This window comes from Camelus bactrianus, chromosome 1 (assembly GCF_048773025.1).
Source record: "Camelus bactrianus isolate YW-2024 breed Bactrian camel chromosome 1, ASM4877302v1, whole genome shotgun sequence".
Classification (NCBI taxonomy): Eukaryota; Metazoa; Chordata; class Mammalia; order Artiodactyla; family Camelidae; genus Camelus; species Camelus bactrianus.
The window spans coordinates 110,161,438-110,187,819 of record NC_133539.1 but is presented as its reverse complement, the minus strand read 5'-3'; the positions used below and the strand labels follow the sequence as shown (position 1 = coordinate 110,187,819).

At 35.8% G+C, this 26,382-nt stretch overlaps 1 protein-coding gene and 1 non-coding gene across 6 annotated transcripts in view; one reads left to right on the top strand and one right to left on the bottom strand.

Annotated features, from left to right (window-relative positions):
• Positions 1-26,382, bottom strand: part of TOPBP1 (DNA topoisomerase II binding protein 1) — a 54,321-nt gene that overhangs the window by 9,177 nt on the left and 18,762 nt on the right. For all 5 annotated transcript variants that reach the window (XM_074371151.1, XM_074371140.1, XM_074371134.1 and 2 more), the window contains 13 exons: positions 23,024-23,235; positions 21,483-21,769; positions 15,055-15,228; positions 14,855-14,964; positions 11,410-11,533; positions 10,663-10,809; positions 10,446-10,548; positions 8,953-9,145; positions 6,916-7,136; positions 5,890-6,059; positions 5,545-5,656; positions 2,861-3,024; positions 1,953-2,090 (listed from right to left, as the gene is read on the bottom strand). In XM_074371151.1, the coding sequence (XP_074227252.1) occupies positions 1,953-2,090; positions 2,861-3,024; positions 5,545-5,656; positions 5,890-6,059; positions 6,916-7,136; positions 8,953-9,145; positions 10,446-10,548; positions 10,663-10,809; positions 11,410-11,533; positions 14,855-14,964; positions 15,055-15,228; positions 21,483-21,769; positions 23,024-23,235 (2,155 nt within the window). The remainder of the gene's footprint in view (positions 1-1,952; positions 2,091-2,860; positions 3,025-5,544; positions 5,657-5,889; positions 6,060-6,915; positions 7,137-8,952; positions 9,146-10,445; positions 10,549-10,662; positions 10,810-11,409; positions 11,534-14,854; positions 14,965-15,054; positions 15,229-21,482; positions 21,770-23,023; positions 23,236-26,382) is intronic.
• TRNAV-AAC (transfer RNA valine (anticodon AAC)) lies at positions 24,229-24,301 on the top strand. Its single transcript has one exon. It is a non-coding gene; the product is annotated as a tRNA-Val (tRNA).

The following is a 26,382-nucleotide window of genomic DNA, read 5'->3' as shown; positions in this document are numbered from 1 at the left end:
AAGAAATCTTTCCATTTCTTTGTATCATTTTCAATTTCCTTCATCAATGTTTTACAGTTTTCAGAGTATAGGTAACCTCCTTGGTTAAGTTTATTTCTAGGTATTTTGTTGTTTTTAATGCAGGGAAATGTTTATGCCAATGATAAAATTCTGATTTTTGGAGTGAAGGGCCACAAATGACTAAATATCCTTCTTTTCTATGGGGTAACAACTACAGGAATCCTGGGAATTGCTGCTAATATTGGGGCAGTCCTATCTCCCATCATCATGATCCTAATGATGTATTCTCCCCACCTGCCCTGGATCATCTATGGAGCCTTCCCCATCCTCACTGGTCTTGTTGGCCCACTCTTTCCTGAAACCAGGAATCAACCTCTGCTTGACTCCATCCAAGATGTGGAAAAGGAGAGAAGAGGTTCAAGAAAAGCAAAGCAGGAAGATACCTTCATAAAACTGAGAGTTTTAAGGAATTCCAGTAACTAACTGCTGATTCAAGAGCAAAATAAAAGAAAAAATGAGATAATGCCTAGAAACTGGGGAATTTTATAAAATAAATGCATGAACATATAGTGGAAAAACAGGAAAAAAAAAAAAAAAAAAAAGGCCCAGCAGAGTCAAGAAAAACTTTTACCTCTCCCTTGACTACCTATAAGAATTCAGATAGGGGACCTGGCCTAGAAAGAGCACGGCTACCAGAGACAGCTTTTTATGTGAAAGACCCATCTGTATGGCAGGGCAAACATCTAATTACCAAACATCTGCTCTTATCATCCTGTGAATCAGCCTTCTGCCCTCTGAAGCCTCAAGCTCCTATCCCATTCCTAGCTCAGGATGAGATGTAAGCCTCATCTGCCCAACTTACCCTTGGATCTCATTTTTTTTTTATGGTGCTCCCTTTAACAAAATTAAGTTTTGTTTTTCTCCTGTTAATCTGTCATATGTCAATTTGATTCTTAGACCGGCCAAAGAACCTAGAAGGGAATGAGGGAAAATTTTCACCCCTACAGCCTACTCTCCTGGGGTAAGTGAGAAGGGTTTAATGAAGAATGCTCCAAGACAAGGTTAAGGTAAACCAACAAGGAATGGCGCAGTATCATGGGGTGAGCTGAGAACTGAGTTCTGGGAGGGGTGCCCACACACAAAAGCCATCATCAATACAAGAATGCAGCTAATGAAAATCCACAAGGAGGGAGGGTGGCAGTCAGAATACATCATCCATCTCCCTCTACTGCCCCACTCCAACGTCCTGCTAGTGCTTCCCATCACCAGAAGGTATAAGTGAGCCCAGTGATGTGGGCCACAGAGCAAGGCCAAGAAGGATGTGGAATAAACCCAGAGGGACAAACAGAGTAACCAATGCGATCATTCAAAAATTATGAGTGTATACAAAGATTTAACTACAAGGAGATCCATCACATCATTGTTTGTAAAAGCAAAAATATGGAAATGACCTAAATGTTACAAAGGGAAAAAAATTGTTATCCACATGAGGGCAGAGATGATCTTGCCCATTTTCGTATATAAACTGCAGCACCTGGAATAATGTCTTGCTTAGAAAATATTCCTTAAACATTAAAAATGCTAGTGTGGGGGTATGCTTATGGACATGGAAAGATGTTCGTAATTTAGTTTAAAAAAACAGGTTACAAAATAATGTGGTAATGATCCCATTTTGTTTGATAGCTAGCTACACAGACAGACGATGCAGGTTTGGAAAAACATACATGGAGATGGTCACAGTAATTAATGATGCTCTAAGGGAGGCTGTTTTGTTCTGTTTGATTTGTTTTTATGTTTCATTTTCTGATTTTGCTGTAATGAAAACAAATTGCCTTTAAAATAAGAAAATATAGCTATTTTTCAGTTTTATTTATAAAAAAAAATTTACAACCTGGAATAGTCATGACACTGAATACCATTCACACTACCTACATAATTATATGCATTAATACCTCGACAATGCCTGACTCGTGTCTTTGCTGGATTTTCTTCCTCCATCTCATTGCCGCAAGTGCTAGTTTTCGTTGCTGTGCGCTGATTCCAGTCAAAACATCAAGTATGGAACTACTTCCCCATTCATAGTCTTCTTCCTACAGAAGTAGCCCAACAAACTTTTGAGTTCCTACAATATATCCTGAAGGAGGCCACAATCTATGAGAGTTATAAAAGCTACACATTCAATTCCTATAAATAAAAAGACTACTGAGTAAGCATCAGTTTATGAGCATGGAGGAAATGTAGATTAATTTGGCTTCATGTAAGAGTCAAGTACATTGGTTTTAATTAGAAATCAGAAAATTATTGCATACTTTTCTAAGAAACACATTTAACTACATCTTAGCAACTGGTAATATTTAAGATCATTAGGCTTCACCTACTGCAAGATGAACTTCACAGAAGGACCTGGTGTCAGAGGAGATCTATATTAACAGCTTGATTACCTGTCTATAGAAGAGATCCCTAAGGGATCTTGATTGAAAACTTCAAAAACTACATGATAGATATTACTGTGAAAGTTAGTTAGGAACCAAAATATTTCAAGTCACTAGTTAGTATTTTACGGATTGGCAATAAAGATAAAAGCTTATGAGATAATCCTGAAATTTTCTAATGTTATTTCAATTAAAAAAAATCCATTCAAATTATAGTAAATAAAACTGATATAACTAAGAATCTGCATCTATGATCCTCAAATTTTTCTGCTTTAACTGTTAACAGGAACCTTATAAAATTAGTATAATTTAATTGGTCATATCTGGTTATTTCAATTACATGAACAGTCACTATATGTACTGGAACCAATTATTAAGATGTTTACTTTTAAAGAAAAATCACCCTTCACATTAATTTGAATACACACCGGCACGAAGCGCCCAGCAGTCCTGCATGCTTCAAGGTAGGAGCGATGAAGCACCCATTTCCCAGCTGCCACTGAGCCTAAATACTTCTCGTTTCGAAGCGGATGTCCCACAACAATGTGTGTACAGCTGGGATCAAAGCACTGCTTCTCAATCACTAATCCACCTTAATTAGAGAAAAATTGGTACTTTATTGATTCTTAAATTTTTCCTCAGAAAAATGTATCTCAACTATTCATAGAAATTACTTATAAACAAAATGCCCCCAAAAACCCCAAAACCCTTGACTGACAATTATTTTCTTTACAAATTTTTTTAATAACATAATGTTTATTATGAAAATTTAAAACACAAAAGTAGATAAAACAGTAAAATGAATCTCCATACACTGGCTACCTAGGTTCTAAAATTATCAAAGTTTTGCCATCTTTACTTGAATCTAACCCCCTTTCCTGCTTAACCATTTTAAAGCAAATATAAGACATCATCTGACTCTACTCCTATGTATTCAGTATGCATCTCTAAAATATATGGAAATTTTCTTATACAGCTATAATGCCATTATCAGATCTATTATAGGTAACAAAAATTCCTTCCTATCTCAATAGTAAATCTTCACTTTCCTGCTTCTCTGCAATTGGTTTGTTACAATTAAGATATAAAAAGAAATAGACTACAAAGGCCACAAACTGCAGTTGGTCATTACACCTGTTAAGTCTCTCTCAACTACCTTAGCGAATTTCAAGCACTGAATATATATAACCAGGGAGATGGAGGTCAAAAGGAAGTATCTACAGCTAAAAGCAAAAGAGATTTTTTGTGAGTGGAAATAAGGTCAGTAGATCAACACAGACACTCGGGAGCAAAACACACACTAGGTAAACAGAGATGAAGGAGCAGGTGGGAGCTGAACCCTCCTCTCAGATATGTATGTATGAAGTCTGACTTTGAGGAAAGAAGGCATAAGGAAATATAAGCTTATGTAAAGCATGGCTTTTGGTTTATACTTTAGAGGTTAACCTGATTACTGGTTAGACAGAGCTGTATTAAGGGCTTCCTAAGATTTCAACAAAACATTGGATCTCATGCTTTACAGAGGTCTCTGATGATAATAGCAGCCAAGACTTTCTGAGCACTTACTGCAAATATGCCAGGGACTAAAGAAAGTGCTCCAGATTATTAACTCATTTAATCCTCACAACTCTATGAAGGTATGTTACTGTTATTATCTGCAATTTACACATGAGGACGTAGGTAGAGTAACTCACCCAGGATCACAGTGACGAAAGGACAAGAAGGTAAAAATTCCATTATTAATATCAATATCTAATTCTATGTAACAAATTTATACTGTGATCCAGACAACATAATGGATTTATTTATGTACAGCAGTTGGGCAGCTGGCGATAGTTGCTTCATTTATACAATGAAGGGTTTCTTTGCATTCTAGTATCAAAAACCCTCTAGTCACAGACTCCCAGTTCCAGCAGTCTGTACCCATCTGCCTCTGCACTCTGTCCTCCTCTAGATAAGTCTCCGTTAGTTGCTACTACTCTTGCCAACAGTTTACAGAGATGGAACAAACTGTAGGAGACAGACATGCGAAAGCATTCCATTTTGGTGAGCTCTAGGTAAAGCTTAGCAATTCTAACTTATAGCTCCAACATAAAGTGTTCTATGTGAGTAAAGTCTCCATGAAACATAGCTTATCAAGAGTACAACTGTATCTAATAGAAACCTAAAAAAAAAAAGTATATCATGGTTCTCCACATACTTAAAAGGGTAGCACTAAATGATACTAAATCTTTCTTGATGACTCAGGGCCACTATTATAAAAAACCATTATTTCTTAATGTTTTCTATGTATAAAGCTATCACATTAAGTTCTCTTCCTATGATGTTCTTAACTCTATAGGGCTGCTCTGTCCAATACAGTAGCCTTTAGCCACGTATGGCTACCTAACACCTGAAGCATAGCCAGTCCAAACTGAGATATGCTAGAAGGGTAAAATAGATCCCAGATTTCAAAGACTCAGCAGGAAAAAAAGGTAAAATATCTCACTCTCTCACATATTTTATGCAAATTACATGCTGAATATATTTTGCATATACTAGGTTACATAAAATATGTTTAAAATTAATTTCACTTGTTTCTTTTTACTTTTAAACAGGTAGCTACTAGAAAGCTTCCAGTGACATATGTGGCTCATATTCCATTTCTACTGGACAGTGCTGCTCAGAGTGGCTTCCAGAATGGTGTCCGACGGAGAGCCTGACAACTGGTGGAGTAAGACTATCACACAAAAGGGAGCTCCTCTCCGGATATCACTGTCCCTTCAACTTCATTAAAATGTGGTTTTAATTATATTGTAAGTGTGTAATTTCATTAATTTTGTCCGAGGTTTCAACAATGAACAAATGCTCAAAGCAGCACAAGAGATTCTCAAATCATAATAGTTGGTTTCAATCTAAAGCTTTAAATCCCATGACCCAGTGACTTTAGATTTAGATTAGAGCTTTATAAAATCAAAGTTCCAGTGCTGACTCAATGTACAGCCTTAGACAAGTTACCTGTCTTTTTAATCTCAATTTCTACAGCTTACAAATGATATCAATATCAGCCACATCTGACTTCCAAATAAGGTTAATATATGGGACATTTTTGACCTAAGGAAAATACTTGTACCTAGTTTTTCAATCAGATGACAATAATCGATACGTTCTTGAGGATTCAGAGATGACAGCTGAAATGTGTACTGTTTTTTTAAGTCTTCATTGGTCTCCTCTATCGTTATAATCTGGAATGGAAGAGTTTATTTTAGAAAAAATTAACGTAAAAAAAGTTATCAGGTATACAATTCTTTTATATTGACATTTTAGTCTTCTGAGTTATCAAATACAGAAATAACAAGAGAGTACAAAGAAATGTAGCTTTCAACATTTGATGAATCCTTCATATCATCAACAAATTCTGAACACAGCAAAACAGCAATATCCAAAAGCCTTATCACCATACTGAGGATAAACAAACCTCTTCTCTAGGGTGTGGAGCCACAGGCGGGTTGGCCAGAGGGAAGGCAATGCTGGGAGCCTGCGGTGTAGGGATCAAGTGGCTGTCTTTCATGGGAGTTTCCACTTCTTCAGCGATCGGGCGTTTTGCGGCTTCTTCAGTCACACACGCGTTTCCAGGATCACAGACAGCTGAGGGCAAAAAAAAAAAAAAAAAAAAAAAATGCTGCTGTGTGATGTTACCCAAATATGACTAGGAACAAATTCTGGGAAATATTCTCATCTGTCTTAGCCAAGATACAGTTAAACATAAATTCTGGAATGTAAAAAGAACATGCAAAAGAAGTAGCCTATTTCTAGAGCTTATAAATAAGTGCAATTGATTAGCTTTAAAAGGGAAAATGGTGTTACCCATGGGCTTCTCTAGCCGTTTCTTTAAATACCAAGCTTTCACTGGTAAAATGTAACCTAAATTTTAAAAATGAGAGCAATTCCACACTTGGAGAAAGCCAAAAGCAGAGATAAATCCATATATCTAGTGTAGAGGAAAAATCATGAGATGTGAAAGAGAAGGGAGGTAGGGGAGAGATGACCAAAAAGATGAAAGATAGGAAGCATTCTGCTTTCAAGGTAAAGCCCAAGGAAAGAAAAAACAGGGAATTCAGAGAAACTCATACAAATTCAATGAACAAATGTAGGTATGTGTTGGGTGAAATTTAGAAGAAGACTTAAAATGAAAACAAGGTGACTGGGAGAAAAACTAAGCATTAACTACACAAATGCAAAAAAGACTGGAAAAGGTCTGGGAAAAAAAATTCCTAATCTCGATCTCCAAATTTAAGAATGAAATACCTTTTTTCAATTTACTGATAAATTACCTCAATTTATAATTATTTTTCTGACTTTTAAAAGTTTAAATTAAATCAGAAACATCTGATTTTGAAGTTTTTCGTTTGTATGTACAATTCAGAGATCACAAGATGCTTATCTGTTTAAGAGGTCAACATGTACTTAATACAAACAAGTAAGTAGATTTCTTTCTCATTACCCTGTTCAGCAATTTTTGAATCATGTAAAGGCTCCTGGAAAGGAGAATCCTCCAACTGTTTGACGTCAACCTGAAGCTCAGAGTACTGTGTGGGACAACTAGGCCACTGCAAATTGCTGGCGAGCCTTGCTCTCTCCTCCCTGGCTGTAGGGTCGTCCCAAATGATCTGTTCATTTTGGGAGGGCTCTGTGTTGACATCAGGTACTGTCTGACGAGACTGCCTAAGAAATGAAAGTGACAGTTTTAACAAACAGCCATAGTAAAATCCACACTTGTAAATTCCCTAAGCTTGACTGTAAATTAGTGGTGCACTTTTACATGCCTCCCGTCTAGCACACAATAAACACTTGAAAACATTTATTGAATAAATAAAGCTTGGGAAATTTTTTCTTTTTAAAATGTTTCTCCCAGAAACTTACCTGTTTTACTTAGAAAATAAAACACGTATTTTGACTAAATGTCCAAATATTTAAAATTTCAAAGGGGAAAGTTTACTGTCAAGAAAAATTTTTAAAAATTGTGGAATGACTGCTGAGTTTAAAAAGAGGATTGCTCTTAAACTTACAGTCACCAAAGGTGAAAAGTGGGGGAGGGATAAATTAGGAGCTTGGGATTAACAGATTTACACACTATTATATATAATAGTGATGTATATAAAATAGATGAACAACAATGTCCTAGTGTACAGAACAGGGAACTACATTCAGTACCCTGCAATAACCTATAATGATAAAGAGTAGGAAAAAGAATATACATATGTATAACTGAATCACTTTGCTGTACACCAGAAACTATCACAATACTGTAACTCAACTACATTTCAATTTAAAAAAAGGGGGGGATTTCTCTTAACCATATAGGGTTAGGGAAACATAGTAATGTTCGGAAACCTAGTGACTTTGTTTACCAGTCAGTAGTTGTATACTTACCACTTGAAATAACCATAAGTACACAGGAAGCACAATGTTTACAGGCTGCCTTAAAAGAAGGTCCTTGTGGCTACTGGTAATCAAACCTCCCAGAGTCCAATAGTGAGCTAGAGTGAAGTGTGTTTTATGGTGTAACTTTAACAACTCCACTGGGAAGTAAAGATAACCCCAAGTACTTTCCTTCAATGTATGTACTGAGTATTTCCATGTATATACACAATGGATTCTTAGTAAAAATAATCTGCCAAATCTGATGATATTCCCGGAGTTCATTTGCCTCAAATACAAGGAAGACAGCCTAAATACTCTCAGAGAATATTTACTTACTCTGACTTTGTACAAGATTTAGGCTCTCTCTAATGATAAAACATGATCTGAAGAATATTAAACAAAAAGCCGTTTTTGCTCAGTATTCAGATAAAGAACTGGCCTCATGAAAGACAGAGTTAAAGTAAGATAAATGCATAGTTCAATTAATCAGTTCAAGATATAAGTAGTATAACACTCATCACACAATCAGAGATTTTTCTATGAAATAAAGGATGAAGTTGATTGCCCCTCTCTCTCCCTCTTCGGGGACGGCCCACATTCTGTCTATGGAGGGTGTACTTACTTTTAATCTGAGCACCCAACCCACACCTCATGGCCTTTCTCTTGCCTTTCAATGTATCTCTCTGAATAAATCTACCTTCACTCAAAAAAAAAAAAAAATGAAGTTATGCTACTGAACTTAGTTAAGTCACAGCACACCAAGATCTGTAATCACTTTTCCTAGAAGATACATTTGTAAAGAGAATACAAAATGCATGTAGTTCCAATAAGAAAGAACTGCTTGAATTTTTATATATTATGTATTTATTATTAATATTATTTAATACTAAGAACACAGGACTGTCCACGGAATCCACTTCAAACAAGGCAAACTGGATCTTAAAATCATTTCTTTCTCAGGGGAGGTAGTAAAATGTATTAATCATGCCTCACTGGAAGCAGGTGTTTCATATGGAACAAACCTCTGCTCCCTGTCCCCAAGTAAGAATTCTACAACTGCCTGGAACAAGGGAGGGAAGGAGGAAAAACTGTTCCGCCACCAGTGACCGGCGCATACCTCAGTGCCTCCAGGACTCGGCTTCGTCCGCTGCGGGCAGAGCGCGTGCTGTCAGGGGTTGAAGAGGCACTGTTACAACCACTTCTTGAAAGCGAAGCCCTCTGCCCTTGGGGTTTCACTATTGACGTTGCAGACATTATCTCCTGCAGCTGCTTTTGGAAGTTCTCTCTCATCTCCAAGGTCTGTGTCAGAGCTTGCAAACAAAAACACACCAATCAAGGTATGTTCTTCCTTTTTGTCACACTCATTCACATTAACTACTTTGTGTAGATTTGGCTGAACACAGATTTATTAACTTGACATTCACTGAATACTTGCTGTAGGCTACAGTAACGTACTAAGACTACAAAAACTGCAGAACGTGAAGGCAGCCCTCCCTATGAGGACTGCACAGCTTCGAAGACGCTCGGCTAAGACCTGCAGTCATCAAACTTTTGTAGAGTTCCCTGCCTGCTTTTCACCTTATCATGTTCTGTCTTACACCGTGAGGTACATTACAGTCGTTTTATGTATGTGATTTCCCCCTACGGTCCTCAAAACTACAGACCACAACATATTTATCTTTGGTTTCCCTATAGACTAAAAACTGAAGAAGGTACTAAATGAACATTTTTGGAATGAACAGAGTGGGACTAACTAAATAGGTAAGTCAAGATAGGGAGAGCTCTGCTAGGGCAGGAAAAATAAGGAAATTAGAAAATATTAATCCATTAAAAAGAGGACACTGATAGGTATAAGATTACACATTGCAGCACTCTTCATAACAGTAAAAAATTAGAAATAACCCACACGCCCATCAACAAGGGACTGGGTAAATGAAGGGGACCATTCATACTGTGAGTACCACACAGTGGCCAAAAAAGGGGAGAAGACTGAAGAAGCTCCTTATATACTAATATGACACTCCACGAGTTGAATTGTTAAATAAAAAGATCAAGATCAAGTATAAAACAGCATATATAGTAATCCACCACCTATGTATTTTTTAAAAAGTGGAGAAGGGGAAAACATATATGTTGATGACTGTGTATGCATAAAACAGCTCTAGAAGGACCCATAGGAAAATAATATCAGAAGGGTGGGAGAAACTCTTCACACCTCCTTCCATATCTTTAAAACCATGTGAACTTATGTTAAAATATACTGTACATGCAATAAAACTTTCTGAAAACTATTGGAAAGAACTGAACCAAAGAACAAATTTTTGAAAAGAACTGCCAACCCCGCCTACTTTAACAGACTAGGGCTGTATCACACTAACTCTGCAAAACACCTGGTTCCACAAATTTCAAGTTTCACACTTAAATCACTTAAAGCTTTGCCAAGTATTACTTAAATAACTGGAACCTTAATTCAACCCTTAAATATATGCTTTAATTGTATTTAGCAACATAAAAAATAAGTTTACTCTTCCATCTGATACAAAGGAAGCATTCTATATGAAAGACAGGTATTTATAAAAAATTTGGGGGGGGTAATTCAAAATATTTTACCTCCTTTACATTCATTCCTTCCATATCCATTTGATGTTGCTGATTCTTTATTATTGGTGGTCATACTGTCTACATCATTTTCTTCTAAAGGCAAATCATCTGGCTATTGAAGGAGAAAAATGAGAATTTCTCAAACCAAGCCTGGTATAAGGTTTCACAGCAATATATAACACATTCAGCTTAAAGCGGGGGTGAACGTGCCATCCACAGTATCTACCTCATCGTCCTTTGTTGTTGAGTCAGCTGAGAGCAGTCGATTATTACAGACTCTGCCATCTTGCACTGCACTGATATCCAAGCTCATTTTGGGGTTATAAGTATGTGGATAAAGAGATTCAGGAAGATGTTTATACTCTTGGGCACACTGCAATACAATGGTGTGCTTTAAAACAGGACTGAAAAAAAATCTTAGCGAACAAACGATGTTAAGTAGGATAAAGAAAACCAATACGTTATGTTCTAAGGTGGCAAAAGTTCACAAAATTAAAGCTTTGAAAAGCACCTGCCACTTAAAAAGTCCATCATACAAATAACAATTAAACTGTCTTCATTTTTCAGTGTCCTGGCCACTAAAGTATAAAATCTAATTCTATTTCTATGCTTTTGCCAACATATCAATCACACTCCAGGGAATATTCAGAAAGAAAAGAAAAGGAAAGAAGAAAAACATTTCTAAACTGCATTGGCATGCTAAACTAATTCTCCCCAAATTATTATAAAGTATTCTTTCATATCATTTTTAATTAGTGAAAAGAACTGGAGAATCAGAAAGAGCACCCGTTAAAGACTCTTTATGCATTTAAGGATTAAAGATCTTACATTTTGGATGCCAAAGAAATGAAATGTGCAATTTAACTAAGGTTATCAAACTTGTTTACATATAGAGAAATGGGTTTGTGACTTGAAATACTGTTTGTATACATTTTCAGTTAACATGGACAGGAGGGAAAAAAGTACTGCTTACTTCTAAAAGCCAGTGCTCTGAAACAACATGTATCCCTCTTTCTTTTACAGATTTATATTCTCGATTGGTGTCATTTGGTCGCCCTTGATAAATGAAATGAGTCACTGTCTCATCAAAACTCCACCTGAAACAACCAAATACAAAAAATTGAATAACTGAAGTATCTACGTTAGTTTAAGATCACTATTACTGTCTACTGTGACCTTCACAAAACTTTTAAGAACCACAGTAAGCAAAAACATTACATGACAGGCTCCAATTTCACTGTCAAATTTTATACATATATCTCTAGGTATATAAACACTAGGAGATGTTTAGAAGGATATTCTTTAAAATATTACTTTCTTCTGTATTCTATTCTGAACTGTTTCAGTTTTCTCTTTTGTCGTATCACTTTATGGTAACAATAAATGTATTTCAAATTAATGAAATGGCAACGCACCCACTCTGCCTACCAGCTGTCGGCTGTCACTGTTCACTGTACATTTGCTCTGTGCCCCATAATAGACTATGTACTTTACACATGATTATTTCATCCATTCCTCACAACAATCCTAAAGCACTGGTATTATTTTATCCATTTAACAGATAAGAAAACTGAAGGACATGGTTAAAGCAACATGTTCGAGGATATTCAGTGAGTTAAGCGGTAGTGAAGTCAGTTTTGACTTCAAGACCCACACTCTTAGCTATTATATTGTGCTCCTGATTTCTTCCCATTTAATATTCCCTTGACCTAGGAAAATAATCTAAAAAAAGCAAGATGTGTCATCCTTCAAAAGATCAAGTAAAAACAAAGGAGAAAATAAAAATTGTATTTCTAAATATAATCAAAATAAATAGACATTTCTCTTTATGGATACAACATACTTTCCATTTCCTAAATAAGAAACATCTCTGAACTTTTTAAATAGCCAAGTTAAACAAATAAGGAGGAATATTTAAGAGGACTTTTCCTCCTAAATTATAAACATTTCTCTTTCCTATTGCCTGTGTACCCTTAAAAGCAGTAGTGAAAAATCCCTTGCTAACTGAATTGTTAGTCTTTCTAATAATTGTTTCTACTTCTCCTGTGAGGTAAAACAATAAAACTTAAATAAAGTATCAAGGTAATTCAGAAAAATAGAGGAATATTTTTTGCCTGAATCATTGTAGTTTACTACTATTCAACTCCACTATGAATACAGGAACTATGCGATTTAGTCCTCAGAGGTCTTTCAAGGACAGACTATGAATGGTTGTCAATATTAGATGTAGACAGATCAGGAGTTGGCAAATTTTTTCTTAAAAGGCTTTGCAGCACAATTCCTTTCACAACTATTCCACTCTCGTCCTGCTGTATGCAAGCAGCCATAGACAATATGAAAACAGGCATGACTGTGTTCTAATAAAACTTATCTGCCCAATCCTTGGTACAGATCAGTGCTTTCAGGAACTACTTTGGAAATCTGTGGTGTGATTGTGTTTGTATTTTGGGGGTGCTATTAGCATTCTGTAATGTCTAGGGCTGCTAGAAATTCTGGGCAACAGTCATACATACAAATATCCCTACATGATTTTCCTATGTTCCAAAAGAAATTCTCACAGGTGAAAAAAAAAGTTGTTTATAATTAGATGAGTCTAGAACCTGTTTTACATATAAAGACAGTTTATAAGTTTTGCAGTTTTAATATACACTAATATACCAGACATTCAAGTACTGAGTAATCGATGTAAGACTACTCTGCTTACTTTGAAACTTTGCCAAATGTGAAGAACTCTTGGTAAAATCATATTACAAACAGAAATGCTGCTCGTGGTATCTGAGTCTCCATATCTGTTTCAGCCTCATAGTTGTAGCATCTGAAGTGATCTTACATATGAATGCAAAAATATAAATACTCTGTTTTCCTCTACTGTTGTCAGGCACACACATTTACATACTAAATATACATTCTATTATTATGTGCCTTCTACTTTTATTTTTTTAATGATAAAAGTAGGTAAGTTATATTTATGAAATCCGTTTTAATAGAAAAAATGTCATATAAATATTTGCAATAGAAATGGAATGCTGCTTTGATATGTTGAGAAGATCTTGTCTAGATGTTGAAGGCAGGAGACAGCATCAGATGATCTCTTTAAAAGGACGTTCTGGTCCTAGCTTATGGAAGAGAACACCTGGGACATCCTCACTTGAGAACTGACTACCCCATGAGTGCAGAAATACTGAAACCTTTACATATTAAAAGAGTTCTTCTCTCTCGTTCATTACCAAGTCTCGGAAATCCACTTCAGGAATACATTTAATACAAACTCTAATGCAATTGGCCAGTTAAACCCTACTTAGGAATTTCAGCAACGTATTTTATTTTTATCCTGAGAGGACTGGCATTTTAAATCTTATAAAAACACAAGTCTTATATTTTTCTTTTAAGTCTCACATCAAATCCACATAGAAAAACAATATCCAAGGAAGCATTCAACTTTGACAAATATGTGTACCCTCATACGGCTATTGTGAGAATGAAATGAGATAATGCTTGGCTAATACTAATTGCTTAGCAACTGGTAATAAGTAATATAAATATAACATTAGGTAATTATGTAATATAATTATAGATAATGTTATAGAATAATACATAAATACAGATCATAGTTTAAAGTAAGAAAGCTTCACTCTTCTACAACAGATGAATTAAATACTAAGATGCTTATAATTGTCACAGATATATTTTATTTTTATATTCTCCTAATCTAATTTCTTTAGCATACAGAAAGATAACTGAATTATGATGAAGCTAATCATATTGCTCCAACTGTTTCTTATAAGACCAATCACTATGCTATGTATGAATGGCTGAAAACAAGTGATCAAGAAGGCTAGCACCACAGACAATGGAAAAGTACAGTCAGCTCAGGATTGGCTGGAATAGGCAAGCGTCTCTCAATGCCTGATACTGACGCCATTTGTGCTAGAGACCCAGCTCTGGCTTGGCTGTCAGAATGACAGCGGCTCTGAGAATATATGCTTCCAATGTAGTAAAAATGACAGAATTTAAAACATCCTCAAAAAAGACCATTTAAATTCAGGAGTGCTGCAGGACTTAGTACTATTCACAGAAGGGCTCTAATTTGAAAATCACTAAGGTTAAAAACATGCTTACTCTCAGACCCAAATGTATTACTAGACTGTAAACTCGCTAAAGACAAGGATTTTTAGTGGCACAAAATAGGGTCTCATATATTTGTTAAATATACCCTAAAAATACACATATAAGAGTGAATTGACATGGGAGAGAGTATTTTAAAAGGACGTAGTCAATTAAAAGTCAATTGGAGAGATTTTGTAGATAATATGACATAGTGAAAGCCAAAATAGTTTCTTTGTAGATCCTCACAACAGCTTAAGGTTTCCCTATAAATTTAGGCCATATCACCACCAAAGAGGAAAATGTGCAAATACCTGTAGTCAGCTCCTAGAGAGGCTGCAATCGCATTTAGTTCACTCTGCTTCTTACTGAGTTTCTTACTCACACACACAATCACCTTGTGAAGGGGCTTCGGAGCTTCTTCCTGCCCGTGGAAAAGAAAAGAAACAGATCAACCATTATAGGTTTAAATGTTTTATCTAAAACTCCCTTTTAATAAGAGATCTAATTCTACCTTCTCTGATTGGGCATCCTTCAGCTGAGGGCTGGCAGAAAGAGCGACAGCATTTCGAGAACTATTTGCCAAAGCAAGTTTCAGGTTTCTGACAATGACTTCTGAGAGCGGTGTACTCAGTTTCCTCTTCTGCTGGCTGGCACCTCCTGGAGTTTCCAAGGCTGCAAGTGCATCCTGTGTGTTTGGAGGGGGAGAGGGAGAGAGAGAGAGAGATAAGAAGGTGAAAGGAGAGAAAGAAGAAGAGGGGAGAGAAGGGAAGAGAGAGAGGTAAATAGATAAGGAAAGACAAAAAGGAGAGGTGAAGGGAGACGGGGGATAATCCTCAGTTAACTGGATTATAGCTTTATCCTCCTCTGGCCTTCCCCCAAACAACAAAAGGAATGAAATATTATCTGTACCTATACACAAAGAAGAAAAAAAATTTCATACTGTCCAGCAAACTGGTTCAGAGACTACCAAGCTTACATATTCAGCAGTGCTTACATTTGTCTCATCTTAAGAGTTGAAGTTGCAGTTAAAATAAATAACAACAACAACAACAAAAAAAACAAATAAGCAAACGAAAAACACAGAAGGAAAAAAGTAAGCAAGGCTGGATATAAGCAAGACATCAACTATAAGGAAGGTTCAATAGTCAGACTGAGCTGCGAATTGTGACAAATCTTCAAAGGCACAAAATATATTCCTATTTCCAAGCCACCCAGAACCCCCTAAGAGTGGGGGCCACTGCTGTCCAGGGACCTGTGCTCATTCTCTTTCCGCCTGCATAGTATCCCATGTATTCTGTGCAGCAGAAGGTATTTAACCAGTGCTCAACTGATGAATATTCAAATTAACAGTCTTTTGCCAGTATAATGATGCTCTGCACAGGCAACAGCAAAAGTAACTATTTAAGCAAAACGTATACCAACATTGATATTCTCATGAGTAAGGCATCAGTGTTCCCCAACATGCTTGACAGAACAGTGAGTAACCAGATTTTTTTTTTGCCAACTTGATGGGTTAAAAAAATTATCTCCTTGCTTTAATTTTCCATCCTCTTAAACTGAATGAAATTAAACATCTTTACGTATGTATATTTCTATTTAACTTTTTTGTGACAGCTATCTCTTCCTATCCTTTCACCCATTTTCACAATCGGTTATTAGTCTTTTTTTAATATCCACTTTCATAAATACATTTGTATAAATTTTTATGTATCTATCACCACTGTGATATATACACATTTGTTCCCATTTTGTCAAATTTTTGCCATGGAGAAGTTTTTTTAAACAAATACTTTCACTGCACATTTATAAAATCTGCATAGTCAAATGTAAAGACTTTTTTTATGCTGTCAAATTCATATGGATCTTTTATTTCTTTTGGTATTATGTTATAGTTAGAAAGGCTTTCCTCTCACTGGAATTTTTCAAAAACAAATTCACTTTCTCATGGCCTGTTCTAGAATTTTTATGCCTTCATTTCTTGTATTTAAATACCTGATCCTCTGAAACTCATTCTGAGTAAGGTGTGAGGTTGCATCCTAACTTTTCTCAGATGGCTACCCAGCTGTCTGATTTGAATGCCATCTTTATCATATGACACTTCTTCTATATATATAGAAGAATGGGGTGTAATCTTGTGCACTGATTTGATTATTCATGTGATAACAACACACTGCTTCAATTACTGCAGCTTTAGGAGATGTTTCAATAATTAGCAGGGCTAGTGCCTACCCTCAATTATTCTTCTCAGATTTCATATACCATTTCTGCTTGCATTGTTAACAGAATCTATACTACCTTTCTAGATCTTTATGATATTTAATCTTTTTTGGCAAGAACATGGTAATTAAGGAATTTGCTAAAGTTTTTTTTAATTTCTCTGTAGCATTTAAAAGGATTCTTCATGTACTCCTAAACCACGTCTACCCACCTTCAGCATCTGTGCCGTGAACACTGCTTCCCTCCTGCTTCTTTCCTCCATTGAAACACTAGCTCCCAACCCCTCTCACCAATTCTTCCCCCTCATCTGCATCATCAAGTGGATCTCTACTGGATTAGTCCCATCGGCATACAGTTACTTCTTCCACCTTAAAAATGAAACAGCCTCCTTTGACTCTACTTTGCCCTACAGCTACCATCCCATTTCTTGGTTCCCCTTTATAGTAAGACTCCTCAAAGGCATTGTTTATATTCAATGTCTGGAACTCTTCTTACATTCCCATATGAACCCACACTGGCTTCCACCTCAACAATGTCATCATAATCCTTATAGTTAAGATCAACAGTCACCTCCACAATGCAAACTCCAGTGGTCAATTCTCTGTTTTCACCTTTCTTGATCTTTCAGCAGCATATGACACAGTTAACCACTCCTTCCTCGAATACTTTCTTAACTTGGCTTTTAAGGCTCCAAATGTGAGCCCCTCAGGGTGTTCCTTGGACCACTTCTGTCTTCTTCTCCTGCTCTCTTGGCATCTCTTTTCATATGGCTTTAAATATTATCAACAAACTCAGATCTCCAAATTTCTTTCTCTTGCCCAGACCATTCCTCAAACTTCAGGGTTTATGTGTAACTGCCTAAATGACAAAAGAACCTGGATGTCTAGCAGACATCTCAAACTTCATGTGTCCAAAATATGAATTCTTGAACTTTAGGCCCCAACGCATTCTGTTCAGTTCAGTTGACTGGCAGCTCCATTCCTCTAATCTCTCAGATCAAAAATTTTGAAGAAGGATCCAAATTCTTAAACATTTAAGAATTCACCAAATACTAGGGAAAACCGATGGAGAATGATCAATAACTAGACATACCCTTGTAAAACAATTAAACTTCAAAGATTAAAAAAAAAAATCCAGATAGCCTTCAAGCAAGAAAGATGAAATAACTTACAGATAACATAACTAGACTAGCCTGAGAATTTTCAAAAATAATACACATGAAAGCAAGGCAGCAGCAGAGAAGCATTTTCAGGAGACTCAAGGGAAAAAACACAAACCAAGAAAAGTACATTCAAACAATCTGCTGAAGAATCAAGGCCTTAGTAAAAGTCTTAAATGAGCAGAACTCATAAACCCCTGTACACATAAGCCCTTCCTGAGGAAACTACTAGAGGATAAATTTCATCCTACCAGAAGATGACAGGGAAGCTCCACAAAGGACAGACAGCGAGCATTTCGTACCTTTAAATGCAGAGTTAAGATTAAAATAAGGGTGAGGTCCAGGGGTTGAAGAATATATAAACATTTTATTTTCTGACAAAGTAGAAAAATGCAATTAAAAATAGTGGAAGAGAGAAAAGGGGGACACAGAGTAAGATTACTGACCATGATAGAAACAGTAAGTAGGGGTCAAGACATAATTTAAACTGACAAATAAAAGGTTAAAAGAGGAAGGGGGATTAAGGACACTATAAGAAATATTAATACAAAGGTAACCATGAGACTAAAATAAACAAACAAACCCTTTCCTAAATACTAAAAGGAAAAACAAAACCCAAAACAAAGAAAACACAATAAATGAAGAAACATAATAAACATATATAAAACATAATCACATAGCAATTACAACATAACATGTGCCAGAACTGAGACCAAATATAAGTCATATTAAATGTGAATGGGTTAAACTTGCCTAATTTAAAGAAAAAATTTCAAAATGGCTCAGAAAGCAAAACCCATCTCTACACTGTATAAAGGAGACCCACTTAAAACACAGCAATCTGAAAAGGCTAAAAATAAAGAAATGCACAGATAACTGAAAACAATGAGAGAGTAGGGACTTAAATCCTGATACCAAAGTAGACTTCAAGCCAAAAAGCATTAAATGAGACAAAAGATACATTCCAATTTACATAACAGTTACGAATATCTGTGCCCTAAGTAACACAGTAAGTATCTTTTGAAAACAAAAACCACAGGAGATTCAAGGAGAAATAAAACATAGCAATATTAGGAAACTTGAAAATACCTGTTAGTATAAGAAGGGTTAAATGAACAAAAAGCAGGAAGAGAATATAAAAGATCTAACTAACATAATCAGCCAGATCTTTTGTTTAGATAGAGAAAAGCCTGATAGAGAATATACCTTCTTCTCCAGGAATCTCAAAAATCAAGGAATGTTCTCAAAAATTGATCATATATCAGGGTATGAAGACAAGATCAGTAAGTTCTGTGAAGTAGAATTATTACAAACACTGATCACAATGCAATAAAACTAGAAATTAAAATGAAACAAAGTCCTTCCACCTGGAAATTAATGAAAACTCTACATAGCTGAGTAAAGGGTATATGAGTATTCGTTGTACTATTTTTATTTTGCAACTTTTTCTAAGTCAGAAATTATTTCCAAGTAAAATATTTTTTTAAAAGTTATAATACCTCTTTGGCAAGGATGAGGCAACTGGGGGCTCAATACACTGCTGGTGGGAGTATAACCTGGTACAACCATTTGGACAGCTCGTCAGTCTCTACTGACCCAGCAATTTCACTTCTAGGTATATACCAAAAAGAAAGGCATGCACACATATTCCAAGAGACATGCACAAGAATGTTCACAGTTGCACAGCATGGATCTTATGCTTGTAAGAGCAAAATAGCAACCACCTAAGTGCCCGCCAATGGTAAACCAGATATGTAAACTGCATTATATCCACACAATGGATTATTATATAGTAATAGAATCAGTGAACTATAGTTACAGGCAGCAACACGGACAACTCTTCCAAATGAAGGTCGAACAAAAATAGACTCAAAAGAATATATGATTCTAGCTATTTGAAAAACAAGCATAATAAAGCTAGTGTTAGAAGTCAGGAGTGTCACCTTTGGGGAGGAAGGGGTGACAGGTAAGGGCATGAGGAAGGTTCTACAACATTGGCAATGATCCCTTTCCAAACATGTACTGTGGCTTCCCAACTGTTAACACTAATGTTTTATTTAGCAGCACATTTGTTGTACTTTTCTGATGTGAGTCAATTAAAAGTTAAGTTTAAATAAAGGGTGTTTTTTTATTGTGAGGCCCAATATACATTCAATTTTGTGACCGATATGGACTCATGGCCCTTTTGTTTTCAGAAGAAAAATTCAATATACCATATTACATCAATTTGAATACTCACTGATTATAATAAGATGAAGTATTATTTTATATATCATCCTCCCAAGAAAAGAGAAAGAGAGAGAAATACTGCTAATTAAACTGTGACTCTAAACAATGATACATTTAAACATGTTTTATATCTTCACTGAGACCACTTCAGAACCATGAGCTTTCCACTGCAAGGTCTCTAAAGAATGGTCTCAATCACTGAAAATATTCCCACCACCTTCTTGCCTCCTAATGTTATTTCATTTACTTTTCAAAGAGTCTGTGAGCTATGAGACCTCAGACACCATCTAGATATGCGCCATGATTTTACAGATGGGGTAATGAAACCCAAACAGGTGGACTTGCCTTAAAAGCCTGCAAGAGGCAAAGCAGAGGCCTGATTCTAGATCCCAGTTCCCACCAGTGGTTTCCTCTATCTCTTAAGGCATAATGAACAGTGTTAGTCACACAAAATGTTACTTCAGTAGAAATTTCTTCAAAGATTAGCTTGGAGAAAATTGTCCCAAGTATCAATGTATATTTATTTTCTGAAGATGAACAGCCTGTAAACTTTTTAAAGTCTGCTCCAAAACATACTAGTAAAAATCATTAAGCTCTATGAGCAAAAGACCTCAACAGATGAATGTTACAATAATTTTGCAAAGGTTCATGGATAAAAAATCATAGATAATGGTTTGAACAGCCACTTGAAAGGCCAAAAGCTACTAAAGGAACAATGAAGAAAATTATTTTGGGGGAATAAAAGGAAACCATCTGAAAAGGCTGAATTAGTCCTGGATTTGTTAAAGAATTTTTCAGAAAGGGAGCCATACTCCAGGGCTCAGGAGATCAAAGAAAGCTGCACACTTAACTCATCTTTTTAAAGGAAATGATAGAAAAGCAAAGTGATAATAGGACATTTTCAGAAAGAGAGCACTGGGTGTACTCCTAGAATCAAAGCATAAGTAGCAATGTATTTATATTATTTTGTAGTTTATGAATTATTTCATCACACCATTTCATTGGATTCTTATGATAAGCCTGTAAGTTTTCAGAGTAAGTGATATTATCCTCATACAAAAGGAACTGATGTTCAGATATGTTAAATGATCTGTGAGTCATACTGTTAATGAGAGATCTAGGATTTGAACCCAGATGTACTGATTTCACACCATATACCTCTCTAGCTGTTACCTCAAACCTGGGTATACACTGGGACCCAACACTACGAATCTACTCACTAACACCTCTGGAAAAGTTACTACTACAAACTTTAGAGACGATGGAGAATTCGGTGCTTTAACTGTATAAACTATAAAATTGTTAACTCCAGGACCATTCTCTATAAACCTTACCTTCACATCAAAGGAAGGCTTAAAGAGTTTGTCCTTGGACAGAAATTTTGATGGTGTATCCAGATGTAATGAGGGCTCCTTCTGAAGTGGCTGTCCCACTGCAGGGGAGACTGAAGCCTGTCCAGAGTGCTGTGAAATCACAGCATGGAAAGCTTTACTCTGAAAGCGGTTCATATCTAAAGGTGTAACAGCTGTTTTTCTGTGAGTTTCCAGGTGGGTGACAGGATGCTCTGGAGTATCTGGATTTAGATTCACCCCTTTTGTTGTTTCAGTTTCCAAACCTTGCTCTAGAGATTTAAAAGGAAAAGAAACAAATGTGAGCCACTAATGCCATCTTTCTGTCTCTAAAGAGGCACATGAGAAGTAATATTTTTATATCTTATTGTTAATTTTCATGTGACTTCTCAAGTACACTTTAAATCGACTTTCCAAGAAACAAACTGGATGATACATTAAAATATACGTTGAGTTAGACAAGCATATAACTGAACTGATTAATGAAATTAGATTTCCTGTTTCAACTTATTTCAACTTGAAATATTCTCAATAAACCTCAAAATTTGCCCCAAATTATATAAATAAATGTCATGTTAGTCAACAGCAGAGTAAAAAGAAAATTCCAATTACATATACTCAGAGTTAACAACTACAGTCAAGCTTCTGGAGATTCCTTAATGAATTTTTAATATGACCTATAAACATTACTTTGCCTCAGTTGTAAAATTTCCAGTTTGTCTAGGTAAAAGTAATGATAGCTCTGATAGCTGTTCCCAAGCTATTGACTTGTCCCTGAAGTGTGCCCAGGGATGCCATCATCTTACAAGAGGGGCTACTGTGTCCTCCCACCCTGACTCCCACCTTTTTTTCAACACTTAACAGAAACACTTATTAGACAGGTGCCCCATGACAAGCCCAATGCCAGGCAATGGAAATCTATAATGCACAAGACACTCACACTCTTCACCTTTTCAGAGCATGTGGCTGAACATGGAAACATGAACGTAAACTAGATTGATAACATTAGGATAAGAGCTATAAAAGGGACAGGGTGTCATGGCAAGACAAAAGCCATACTTGGTGAGTCAAGACAATCTTTCCAGGGAAAGTGACATCAAAGCTGAGAACTGAAAGATAAGGAGGAACAGGCAAGCTTGAGGTGGACAAGAGAAAACATACAAAAGTCCAAAGATGAGGACTAGAGAGCACTTTAATTACACAGTGTGTCAGTGGGAGCCACAGAAGGAACAGTTAATGGGATCTAAGCTCACATCTTTAGACGTCAAACACTGAGACCCTAGGATGCTCCTATATTATTTTGTATCCTCTAGCTTTCAGGTAGTGCCTACACTCAAGAGTATGGATACAAATTAAACATTTGTGCTATGAACGCACATTTATTCCCTTCCCCTCATAATGAATGCCCAACATGGCTCACGTGAAAGGGGGAAATCAATGACTTTTCCTAATAACAAGCTTTAGTACATTCATATCCCAGAAATCGTCAAATTGAACAAAATAAAGAACAAAATGAAAATATTAACCTTCTTTATGTGAATTTTCAATCAGAAAATGGCTTTCATTTGCTCTCTTCCCCATTCTAGCAGTCTCCAATAGCCAAGCTATAGTGACTGCTGGCAATTTCCACTTCTTGGCAGCTTCATATTTAGAACCACCTGGTTCTTTCAATATAAGATGTGTACTGGCAAACATGCCTTTCTTTGCATTGGATTTGCGAACGAAGAATTCTTGAACCCTGGAAGTTATATTTAAAGAAAGCAAATGGTCATGTGCACAATTAGCCAGCAAAGTAAGAATGAAGTTTCTAATACAACAGTGTTGTTAGACTTCTAAGTATAAAAAAAAATCCTCACAGATTGAAAGTTGGTTCTAGTTCTTAAATCAATCCCCCTACAAATGCTTACTCTAGGATAAAAATGTACTGCTACAATTTATAAAAACATAAGCAAATTAAACTAGACTTTTAAGAAATAACCAGAAAAATTACCCACTCACCCTGCCTTTCCTTCCACAATGGGGCATCAAACAACCAGCAGAACAAGGGAAGTATATGAATAATACGTTATACCTTTCAGCCAACTACAATTTCTCTAAGCATTTTCACACATAATCTCATTCGATCCTGTCAATATTTGTGAGTTATCAATATTTTACAAATTATTGTAAAGATACAACCTGGGGAAATATACAGAAAAATTAAGTGACTATCTAAAGATCACAGAATATTAAAGAGAATATGGGGGCAGAAACAGAAGTCCATCACTTGAAATATAAATGTAATTTTCTTTTCTTCTATGATCTCTAGGCTTTAGGTTCTAGTTCCTCATTTTTAAGATTTGTTTAATCTCCCATGTTTTTCCTAGTACTTTTCATGGTTTCATTCTTCACATTTCACCCACTGAACAATTTGGTATTTATTTTGCTGGCTCTTAAGTATGGCTCCAACTTTACTGAATCCTATTTATTAAATAAACCATCTCTTCCTCAAGTTGATATATCACTTTTATCATATAGCAAATTCTTATTTGTATTTGGGTCTATTTCTAGACTTTTTAACTTGTTTATTGAACTTTCCGCTACTTATAGACACACTATTATTTAGTGAAATTTATAAAATATATTTAAATAACTACTCTATTTCAGAATTTTCATGACTTTCCTGCTTGCTAATATTTTCCCATGAATTTAAGAATGAGTTTGCTTATTGCCCTCTCTAAAAAATCTCTGGGGAGGGTGTAGCTCAGTGGTAGAGTGCATGCCTAACATGCATGAGGTCCTGGGTTCAATCCCCAGTACCTCCATCAAAAGTAAATAAATAAACCTAATTACCTCCCACCCCCCAAAAAAGGTGGGGGGGGGTCTTAAAAATTTGCTGAGTAAATGAAAAACAAAGTACAATTTTTAAAAAGTACTTACTGATAGCAAGAGCACTGATGCATAACACAAAACAAAACAAACAAAAAAATTTCTTCAGCATTTTTATTGAGATCATGTAAAATTTATACATTAATGCTAGGGATAACAGAAACTTCTTTATAATGTTTAGTCTTCCTATCCAAGAACATGTACATCTTTCTTACCATTCAAGTCTTATTTTGTTTCCCTCAATAGCATTTTACAAGTTTCAGTAGCTCTTCTAAGTTTCACTTTAAACTTATTCTTTTAATATTGAAGTATAGTTAGCATACATATTAGCTTCAGGTGTACAACACAGTGATTTGATATTTAAATACATTACAAAAATGATCAACACCATAAGCCAAGTGACCATCTGTCACTATACAAAGCTATTACAGCATTACTATTTTACTTATGCTGTACATTACACCCCCACGACTATTTTATAGCGGAAAGTTTATACCTCTTAATTCCCTTCACCTATTTTGCCCAACCCCCCATTCTGTTCCCCTCTGGTGACCAGCAGTTTGTTCTCTGTATCTATAAATCTATTTTTTAAAAATATTTATTTATTTATTTATTTATTTATTTATTTATTTATTTATTTATTTATTTATTTATTTATTTATTTATTTTCGGGGGGGGGGACCCCCTACGTATACTTATTTTAATGGAGGTACCAGGGACTGAACCAGGACCTCGTTCATACTAGGCATGCATTCTACCACTGAGCTATACCCTCCCCCATTTCAGTTCTGTTTTGTTTATTAATTTGTTTAGTTTTGTTTTAAGATTCCACATCATGTTGTTAGGTATTTTATTTTACCACAGATGTGGTAAAAGATTTTTGTTTTCCTTAGCTCTTCTAGCTGGCTGTGTATATGAAGGTCAGTGACTTCTGTATATTAATTTTCTGCATAAGCACTTTACTGAATTTTTCTGAGCACTGCGTTAGTTACACCCCTTAGAGTCTGCTGCCATATTTTTGTTATTTTCTACAATTCATTTTTTCTAAAAGCTTTTTATTAATTCAGTATAATTCAAATACAGAACACAGCAGAAAAGGAAATAATTTACTGAATTATCATAAGGGGAATATCCTTATATCCCCACCCATGTCAGAAGACAGAATCTTACCAGTCACTCCAGAACCTCTCCAACATGCCTCTTCTCAATAATAGCTCCTCTTCCCTCCCTTCCTAATAGTAGCCATTATTTGGATATTTATGGTAATCACTTCCTTACTTTTCTTTAGTTTTATCACAGTGCATACTTGAACATTTCATTTAACTTTTTGTGTCTTTTAGCTTGTAGGCTTCCTCTCCTCTTCCTGTTCCCTGTTATCTCTAGTAATACTTAACTTTCCTGCCTTTGGCCAGTGGAGGTCCTTTGGACGCAACGCTCCCTTAGTAGTTTTTGGTTAATATACTTGCTATCTGGTCTGACAAAATGTTCCAAATTCACTGGCACTCAGATCTAGACTTGACCATTTTTTTAAGCTTCCGTTTTTTTTTAGTGGGAAATGGTATTTTGAGGTCACAATATGGGCACTGCAGTTGCTTGTTACTATTATGTTGATAATGATTTCTAGGCTATGGCCTGTACTTTCTACTTTCATTTACTGAGGTTTTCTTTGTGGCCAATTTCTTTACAGGCCACAGGCATCTGAAAAGGTATGGTCACTGTTTCAGGAATAGATAGCTAACTGTGCTGTTTAAATACAAATCTGTTTTTCCTTCCTTGTTTCCTCTTTGACCTGTCATGAAGTAAAAGACGGGAATTAAAGTCTCCTACAAGTAATGTGTTTCTGCTGATTCCTCCTCGTATATCCTGTTGTTTTTGTTTCATGACAGTCATGCTCTACTGAGTGTGTGTGTGTGTGTGTGTGTGTGTGTGTATATGTATGTTGTGTATGTATACATAGTGTATATATATAGAGAGTGTATATATATGTATTTTAACAATATATATATTACCTTTGGTA